Source organism: Oreochromis niloticus, linkage group LG5, assembly GCF_001858045.2.
Source record: "Oreochromis niloticus isolate F11D_XX linkage group LG5, O_niloticus_UMD_NMBU, whole genome shotgun sequence".
NCBI classification, from domain to species: domain Eukaryota; kingdom Metazoa; phylum Chordata; class Actinopteri; order Cichliformes; family Cichlidae; genus Oreochromis; species Oreochromis niloticus.
In genome coordinates this window covers 27586916-27597027 of record NC_031970.2, presented here as the reverse complement: position 1 = coordinate 27597027, position 10112 = coordinate 27586916, and the positions used below count along the sequence as shown (strand labels likewise).

Below are 10112 nucleotides of genomic sequence, written 5' to 3'. Positions count from 1 at the left end.
GCGCCCGTCCCACTCCTCACAAACTCAGCAGCCAATGGGAGCCTGCCTCAGCATCCTAAACCCGCCCCCCTCAGACCCGATTACCGAAGTTACAAAATCTGAGGGTCCGGATCTCTTTGTATCTAGAAATGAGTAATTTTTTTACTCGTTCTAGGAGTTTTAAATGGTAGTTTTCCTGCGTTATAATATTAAGTTAAGATGTTTTTGTCTATGATTGAGTTATTTTCTCCGACGTATTGTTCAACACGTCAAAGTAAGAGACAAGCAGAAAACTGTCAATAAAGGAACATATAACTGATAATGATGATGATTTCCTCCTATTTTTCCCTGTTGAACACATCTGGTGTTGTCCACTTAATAAAGATCTTGACTGCGAGAAAGTGAAATGGCTGATCCATTTGAATAAAGGGGGTGGTGCTGAATTTCTGATTCTACCGGGCTTTCCAAATATTTTATTTTATTTTATTTTACCTTGATTAGACAGGGCAGTGTGGAAATAGAGGCTGACTGACATAAGAGAGAGGAAATTGACATGCCAAGCAAGTTCTTTCACACCTGGAACATTTCGGTTATGTGGTATGTGCCTTAACCATGAGGGCATCCCAGCACACTGGTGTTAAGGACTCCACCATGTGGAAAGAATGTGCAGCAAAAAAGATTGAAGTGCCAGGCTTGGAACAGGGCAGCTTGACAAGGTACGGTTGACCTGTGCAAGAAGTGTAATTCAGAATAACAAACAAGTCTTCATATCAGTCATCATCAGATGTCATGTTGATAAAAAAAAAAAGTTGCACAAATTCTCTCGTCTTCTCGCTGCTATCTAAAAAACCCAGACTCAAGATAGAAATGAGCCTAATTTTGAAATTAATCAGTGTGACACACAATCCTTTATTGATCCCAAAAACCAGTAACCTCATAACTGTTTCACCAGGAGAAATACTGCATTTGTACAGTGAGTCTGATGGCATCCATGGCAACATTTGGTAAAGTCTGCATATTTCTAACAGCTCAAGCTGAATCAGGAAAGAATATATATAAGAAGGCAAAACCAATGTAATGAAGACAAAACCAAACAAGAAAAATTAGTGATTATTGGGTAACAATGACCTGCTTTCCACAGATTCTGTTACATGCAAATGATTGACAGCCCCACTCTAGCCCAGAGGAACAGGAGGGAGGCTGTATTTTCATTCAAGCTGCAACATAACACGGGAATGTTAAAGCAGACTGAAGACACAGCTAGTAAACCACCTCTCACAGAGGTGACTGAAGTTTTTTTTTTTTTTAGTAGTCTACACATCAAAATCAATTTGTTGTGCTGATATTGAAATTAAACTTTCTTTATACAACTATGGCTACATTGTTATTTTTGGCTTAATCTAACTGCTTTGGGGAAGTGCAGACACTTGACTCAAAAGCAAAATTCATTTATTGTTTATATGCTTTTAAAAATCAGCAGTTCATTTAACCTCCTAGGACCTGTCGTCCACATATGTGGACATCACATTTAGGGTTGTCTAGACCAAAATACTAAATTTTGCTCTACAAGGGCCTGATATCCACTTACGAGGACATTATACTGCTATTGTTCGATTGAAATTTTAAACAAGTATCCTCATATGTGGATCTCATTTTTCTCAGAAACAAAAATCAGGTTAAAAAAAAAGCTGGTAATTCTTTGTTTTTACATTCATCGGGTCCCAATATGCCCAAATATCAAAGAGAAATTAAAAATGCATGCCACGGAAGAGTTCGGGTCATAGGAGGTTGATGTAAGTGGCATGAAAGTGGGTAATGACTCCTCTTTAGCGATTTAGCTGGCCTCTGTTTTCATTTATTTATTGCTACAACAGGGGCTGATGAGTTAAATGAGCTTAAATGATTGTGGCCAAGAAGGAGAGTGGCATATTATTAAATCTTAACCATTTATTAAGGAATGCACAAAATATAACAGTTGACATACAATCTGAGTATACGTAATTCTTTCATTTTACAAACATTAGCAACACAATTATGAATACTCTTTTTTATAAAGTATAAAATGTACTATAACTGTGAATTTTAAAAGCACCTTCCAACTAATGTTAACACCACCACGACGGGACATGAGGTCACACTGAAACCCACTTCATTTTGCTGTGACATTTGGCAATTGATTGTGCTGATGTAAAGAAGGCTACTGTACAGAATGTGTCCTTTATACACCTCGGACCAAAAAATGCACTCGTGTGCTCATTCAAGTGAAATCAGACCAGAAAATATTGATACAGCAAAAGAGGTACGATGAACCCAACAGGCCTCGCTGATCTATCGCTGAAGGTGATAGCAGTGAAACAGCAAATCCACTGCAACTGACTGCAGTTCAATCATACAAGAAATACACTGACTACAGTACTCTTTGCAAACAGCTTGGAAACAACTGCACAAAGGGAAAAAATAAACCTGTTTGTCTTTCTTTTGTTTTCTCTCAAAAGGCACAAGCAATGTTTTGGTTCATAAATAAAATATGGACACAACCCAAAATCATTTTTATGGCAACCGGTAACTTTTCCACACTCAAACTCAGAGCAGTCGAAAATGAAACATGCCACATGGTTTTATACTACAGCATAATAAAAGCAGGTTTTACTATATTAAAGTCAAAGTATCATCAAAGTGATTAAAAACTTGGATTTAACATTTGATTCTTTTGAAGTGCTCTTCATATTTAACAATCCCCAAGATTCAAAAACGGCTTAATGTAAAGCCACGTATAACTGAAGGACACACTGTGTAAACCTGTGAAATAAGAAATACAAACTGAAAGGCAACTTACTTAATCAGAGATAAACGATCTGAAAACTATACAAAATGATCCATTTAGGCACTCCGCACATGGATTGTATTATTAACGCAGTTAATTGCAGTATAAATGTGCTCTGGTGCAAAGAAAATGTGCGTGCATGCCTGCCAGCGTCATCTTTTCCCTTAGATCCTGCACACATGCAGTGTAAAATGGGGGTGGAAAATCCTTCTGAGACGAGACGTGATGAGACGACACTTGAAAATGGGTAAATCCCAGAAACGTAAAATGATACTTTACTGTAAATCCTGAAGCTAAGGTTTACAAATCATGGAGTGACTTCTTTAAAAAACAAAACAAAACCCCACAACATTACATCCTGTTATAATTGTGTGCTTCTTCAATGGTCCTGACATGATTAACACAACAATAGTTGTACTGTCATCGTATTTCAGTCTGAAAGGAGAAAATGAGCAAATGCAACCATACTGTCCTTCAGTAATATACTGTATATTTAAACAAACAAGCAATGAAAGTTGCAATGTGCCTGATCTATGATCATGTACAAGATTTAAAGCACATGTTGTTGTGAGAAAAATCTGGAGCTGAATAGGGAGCAATTAAGAGCCACAGAGTTTGATGAAAGGCGTCCTATTCTGTTCCCAGTTTGGCAATCAGTTCATCACAGATCTTGGTGAGCTCTTCAATCTCTTGATTCTGTAAAGGACAGAAAAAAATTTGAGTTAAATGTGCTAAAACTTAAACATTTAAGCCATTCAGAATTTATGGAGTTAGTGGGCCTCTGCAGCTTTTCCTTCTTTTGAAGATTTTGCTTTAAGTAAACAGAACATTGCCCTCTAGTGGACAGTTCAGATGACTGTAAATGAAGTGCATTTAAAATCACTGGAAAAAAACCGCACTATTATGCTGGACTGTTCTATTTATAGAAGTAAAATAAGGAAAACAGGAAATCATCCCTTTCACTATCATGAAGACAAACCCAAACAAAAACGAAATGACAGGAAACATCAGGTTTTGCGTGAAGCAGTGACTAAAAACCACTAATTGTTTAACTTCCAGGAAAAATTACTGCACACAGCAGTTCATTCAACAGTCAGACACTGATGCTTAAACTTGTCTTGTTTGACATCTTTTAGCAGAAGAAAAGGAAAGTGTGTTCAGCACACAGACAAAACCCAGTAGAGCTTTCAGTTTTAATTACCTAGGTTTTTCAGCACAATTTTCCATCACTAACACAGTTAAACACAGTCAGATCATTTTAATTATATTTGCTCTCATCCTACCTTCTGAAGGACAGCTCTTTCAAGTGACTCCACCTTCATCTGCTCCTTTCTCAGGCTTGCGTTGAGGGCGACACTCTCAGCGTTTGCCTTGGCACGTACCTGGGCTATCTCCTCATTAGCCCTGTTACAGGAGAAACGATGTCAGACAATGTCAGAATGAGAAATGAAGCCTAGCTTTGAAATGTAAATGGAATTTCAGGAGTCAGTATTTGAATAGAAATGAAATCTTGGAAGCCTAAATTGCAGACTTACTTGTCGAGTTTCTCCTCAGCGTGGATTTTGAGGGTTTGATATCGCTGCTCCTCTTGCTTGATCCGCATCAGGTAGTCTTGAGCACACTTCTTTAGCACCTCCTCATTCTGGAGAGACACATGTAAAACAGATCCAGTCAAGTTATGCGAAGGTGGCCCACACAACTTCTCATGTGATTCATACTGAGACTCTACTGACCTTCTTAAAGCCCTCCAAGACTCCCTTCATGTTCTCATACCGCCTGAAGAGGTCAGCAAAGGAGCGCTCCACTGAGTTGAGGTCAGCCAAGGCCTGATCTCTCTCTAAGGTCAGCTGTCTCACTGACTTACTACATGACAGGGTCTTCTGCTGCTGCTCATCCTCTGTAATAAATGGGTCAGAGTATAAAATAAGGGCTAAAAACACACAACAGCTGTGAGACAAAACGGTGTAATGCAATAACACATGAGTCCACATTAAAAATGCAGAATAGACAGTGTAGAAATAATGTGTTAGGGCAATGCTGTGTTTTTTCCCAAGTAACTAATAAATACAAGATTAATCCCAGGCTAGAGTGGGACTCCTAGCTTTTCTGGTTAGTGCTGGTCCTCAGTTTAAGGTCAGTGCAACAACAACAGAAACATAGAAACAACAGGCTATTTATATGGGTATACAGTGTAAAGTACTTGGCTTAAAAGTCAACAACAGGTCATGCTGGTGAAAAATGTCAGACTGCAGGTGGAAGTAAAAGGTCGAGCTGATAGCAGCACAGGTCTAAAGTGAAAGCTGACACTTTATTTTTATAGCCGTTGACCAATAAGGCAAAAGAAACAAAAAAGACTGAAGCCACTGACTGTTATGAGGGGCCGTACAAGCCAAAATTCATTCTTTCACTCTCACACACATACATTCTTCTTTCACACACATATATTTTCACTCTCACATACATATATTTTCACTCTCACATACATATATTTTCACTCTCACATACATATATTTTCACTCTCACATACATACATTTTCATTTATGCATTCCTACATTTTGCTGTCATTTACATGCATTCAATATGCATTTAATCTCACAAATAATATATGTATGTAAGAAGAGAATGCATACATGTCAGAAGAAAATATATGTATGTGAGAGTGAAAATATATGTGTGTGAGAGAAGAATGTATGTATGTGAGAGTGAAAGAATGAATTTTGGCTTGTACGGCCCCTCATAGACTGTGCTATTCTGTTCCACTACACTGTAAATGTGATACAGCCTTACATATTACATATAGGCTGTTAAATCTAAAGGGATAGATTAACTGCAAATTAACTGTGCATATTTTTTACTGGCATGTAGCGTTATTAACCCGTTTAGATGTGTTTCCAAGATTTGGAGCCACATTCTGTACAGATATTGCCTTTCTTTTGATTCACATTCCTTTATCGTCCGATGCATTACTGAACAAAATTACGTGAACAAAGAAAAACACTAGAAAAATCACAATAAAAACAAATTAAAAAGAGTGCAGTCTATTAGACTGTCTATTACACAGTAGGTAAGTTATACCTACTATTAGGTATAACCTACTATTGTATAGATTATATATGTGTATAGATTATAGCTACTTGTACAGATTATATGCATAGAATGTTAAAAAAAGTAAAAAACATATACAAAATAAAATGCACGGCTGAAGTGTGCTCAGCTGTTGCACTGCATCCATGTATTATGCATCTGTTATGATGTACATTATGAATTTAATAGTCTGATTGTGGTTGTGCAAAACAACGTGTAATAGATATGTAATGGTTTCCTTTTTGTATAAATATCCACACAGATCAGAGAAACAAAATGCACATCTGATTTGGGGGTTTGTTTGAAGAAGTCACACAGTTGTTGGAGCAGTAACGTAGTGCATAATAACAAATCCACGGAGAGCATAATCACCACTAGGTGGCAGCAACTTACCAATCATCTGTGCGACTGTTTTCTCATATTCTGCAACTATTTTCCTGTCAGAATAAAAACCCAAAGCAGTTACTGTCAACTTTGTTTTCACATGTTCACTTGGGTTTAATATAACGTAGACAGGAGCACTCAGACAAACAAATGCCTCGTACCTCATTTCCATAACCTCTGCTCTGCTCTCTTCATATTTTCTCTTCCATTCATTGACCTCAATCTCTTTAACGATGATCTGTTTAGACAGGAGAGGCATAAAATTAAAAACCCAGCTACGATCCCAAGTAAACAGTTAAGCATAATAACAACCAGTCCTTTTTCGTACCTCTTCTCTGATCAGAGTTAGCACTGCAGCTTTGTCCATCTCGCTCAGAGGCACGCTGTCCTGGGACAGGGCTGCTGTGTCAGGGCCCTCACTGCAGGTCAGTTTTGTTGTTGTGGACATCGCACTCTGTGGAAGAAAACATATGCTGTTTTGAGGCAAGTAGTTACACTACAATAAATATTACAAAATCTGGTTTGGCCTTAAGGTGCAAGTGATGTTATCTTAGGCAAATATTGGGATTCATTGAGCAGAAATAGCTATGAATGAGAGCTTTAAAAACTGAACTAGTTGGACCTGTTATTGCTAACCTGAAGAACAGCTGACAATGCAAAACAATCCTGTCACGCTAAAATATTTATACCCCCTTGCTATTGTTCCTATAGTCCACTTACTATATCATCTTTCAGACTGAAGCTGTCCTTCTCCTCCAGCTGGTCTGCAACCTTCATCTCAGAACCTTTGAGAAGATCAAACACATAACTCATTGAGAAAAACTACTGTAACTATCCATATAACAGTTTTCAAAAACAATCAAATGCACATGTAGTAAAGAGTTCATACTTACTATTTGTCTAGTTCTGTTCTTTTTGTTTTTTTTTATTGAAAAGACTGCATGGCTGGTCCTTATGCACAACTGTGGGGAGCAGTACAAATACTGCCCAGTGTAGTATTTATACATTTCTTTTATCCAGGACAAAATACTGCTGAGCATGCCTGGTACATTTTTCTTCCCCTCCCTTAAGCGTGACGCAGTCGTTGTTGAGAAAATTATGTAACCGCATCACCTTCCTCGTTCACATCGTCTCATCAGTTTTATTAATAGAACTTGCTGTGTAAGCATCCTTTCCACTGAGGCTGATTTAAAAGAAAATCAAAGATATTCTGCTTTTTGACTTAAAAACATTGTCCTCAGACGTTACCTTAACTTCTAGCCAAGTTCTATCCAAGCAAAGCCTTCGTTCACTCTATATTACCATCTTAAGTACTTAAATACTCATACTTAAAGAAATCCTAAACAGAAATAGGTCATGTCTGTACAAATGTCACTGTAGAGCTTACCATCCATTATAGCTCTGTCACTGCTTAGCTGTTTTTTTACAGGTGCTTTATTGCATTCTGGCTCCTCTCTCTCCTGCTGGCTATCTGTTGTCTGTCCCATCATACAAGTGGAGGCCAGCTTCTCCTCATCGGTGGCATGATGAACTCGCTGAGTGATTTCTGGGGTCTGTACCACCACTTCATCCTCATCCTGGACATGAGAGAGCGAGGTATCTGTACATATATCCTGCATCACAGTGGAATTTATTCTATTTATGAGATTCTGAACACGCCCCCCCAACACACACACACACACACACACACACACACACACACACACACACACACACACAGCCTAAAGGTACTGTTGGTGAATGCGTGGGCACAAAATATTACTTTAGGCACTAGTACTGTGCAAAAGTCCTGACTATGCCTCCAGCATAATGATTGATAACTATTCAGACCAAAAATTTCACATTTGGATTCATCGCTCCATCAGACCTTTTGACCTTTACAGTTTGGTTCTTGTGTAACTTGCCATGCCTCAGCCTTTCTCCCTGTTTCCCAGCTTCTTGGCAGCCACCCTTGTATTGAATCCATTTCTAATGAGGGTTCAGTGAACTGTAGATCGATCAACTGAAGGGCCCGATGCATCTCTCGGGTCCTGTGTCAGGTCTTTGCTGGAGTCTTGCTGTTTTTTTTAAGAACGTTCATCTGCTGTAGATAGTTTTTTAGGGCAGCTACCTTTTCTTTTGTTTCCCATTTGTCCAGTTTCTTTCATTCTTTTAAGGATACGCTGCACACCATGATGAAATACGCCAAGTTCAGGGGTAATTGGTTTTTCGGATACACCGTGTTGGTGCGAAAATGTTATTTCATCAATATATTATCATGCTCATTGAACTGTGGTATCTTTGGCATTTTTTGTAGATTCAGCTAAAGAAATGAGAACAAATTACATGTTTTTGTGAATGACTGCTAGTAACAAAGTTTTCTGTTATGCATAGACACAAGTGGTTCATCTACTGAATCAGGTGCATTTTTATGCTTTAATGAGTCATGGGTCAGAATTGTTGTAGTTTTGCATTTTCTCATTAGATTTTGTAAATTTTCTCTCTTATTTTTTGTTTTTAATTCACTTAAGTTTCCCTTTGGTTTCCAGAGTTGATTTGCTTATTTTCATTTAGCTTTTATTGTTTGAAAATGTTTAGTTTTAGTTTAGTTTTTAATAGTTTCAGTATTCACTTTAGTCCTCGTAATTAGTTTATGGAGGGCACATATCAGAGGGGAGATTTAGGAAAGTCAGTAGAGATATTGATTGACTCCCAGACATCAGGCAAGTTTTTCATAAAACTAATAGATACTAAAACAAAGCACATTACCATGTATTTTTATTTTATTTTAGTTATTTTGCTTGTGTCCTTCTCACTACCAGTACCATGAAACAATACCTGCAGCTTATCCAGGTGGCACGGGTAGTCCAGAAGGAAGGTTTGCTGTGTCCTCTAGCACAGTCTCAAGTGTGTGGAGGCGTTATCAGGAGAAGGGCTCTTACATGAGGAGAGCTAGAGAGGCCCAACATGGGGGTTAACAGAGACCTCCACGCGTTAGCCAGTTAACAGTACCCTGACTGCTCTAAGGGGCCTGAAGCCATGCCACATTACTGATAGTTTGGTCAGAAACATCATCATGAGTGGCCTGATGGAGGTGATTTTTACAGGACTCTGGCACTTCTCCACCCGTTCCTCCTTGTACAAAGGAACAGATCCTAGCCCGTTCCATGTGCATTTTTTTACGCGGTATATTTTAGGTCAGCAGCAAGCAGTTCCAGTGAGATAACAATGAAGGTCTTCACAATATTGTTAAAGTAAGTTAAGTATTTTGTAGTGACGCCATATCTTCAGGATTTCTCCTGAGGATGATGAAGGTGTTGCTGCTGAGGACAGGTGGAAGCAGGAGACTAATATATTGACTGCAGAGTGATAAGTCACAATTTTGTCAGCATGCCAAGACAGTGCTGCAGAGCTGGAGACGCTGCTGATGCTTCTGTGACTCCCTCTCTGTCTCTCGCTCTCACTGTGTGTGTGTGTGTGTTCAGAGGTGATGGTGGACAGAGCTGCTGAATAATGAACGTTGCGGTGTCACTGCAGTAAGGTGAAGCAGTCGCACACACATACACACATCCTCACAAACACTTATATTACCTGATTACACACGTCAAGGACCAAGGACTGGCTTTCATCGTATTTCTCTACTTTACAGGAATTCCTACAAAACAAGCACATGAAATAATGCAAGAAGTTACAATCTATAGACTAAACGTGCTGTGACGCTTTAATTAACACACACAGTTTCCACAACCATTGAGCTGTGAGCATTTCTCTGCTTTGGTGTTTAGACAGATATCAAATAAAGACCAGCGATGCACATACACACATGTAGAACCATACTGGTGCTGCTAAACGCCTGGAGAG

General features: G+C 38.7%; 1 protein-coding gene across 6 annotated transcripts in view; it reads right to left on the bottom strand.

Moving 5' to 3' along the window:
- Positions 1 to 1911: 1911 nt before the first annotated feature.
- The window catches only part of tacc1 (transforming, acidic coiled-coil containing protein 1), a 32850-nt gene continuing 24649 nt past the window's right edge, over positions 1912 to 10112 (bottom strand). For 4 of the 6 annotated variants that reach the window (XM_025907398.1, XM_025907397.1, XM_025907395.1 and 1 more), the window contains 10 exons: positions 9843 to 9906; positions 7660 to 7885; positions 6993 to 7057; positions 6601 to 6726; positions 6434 to 6510; positions 6282 to 6325; positions 4537 to 4700; positions 4339 to 4445; positions 4087 to 4207; positions 1912 to 3499 (listed from right to left, as the gene is read on the bottom strand). In XM_025907398.1, the coding sequence (XP_025763183.1) occupies positions 3434 to 3499; positions 4087 to 4207; positions 4339 to 4445; positions 4537 to 4700; positions 6282 to 6325; positions 6434 to 6510; positions 6601 to 6726; positions 6993 to 7057; positions 7660 to 7885; positions 9843 to 9906 (1060 nt within the window). In that variant the 3' untranslated portion in view covers positions 1912 to 3433. The remainder of the gene's footprint in view (positions 3500 to 4086; positions 4208 to 4338; positions 4446 to 4536; positions 4701 to 6281; positions 6326 to 6433; positions 6511 to 6600; positions 6727 to 6992; positions 7058 to 7659; positions 7886 to 9842; positions 9907 to 10112) is intronic. The other 2 variants (XM_025907396.1, XM_005469276.3) reach the window with 1 other exon arrangement.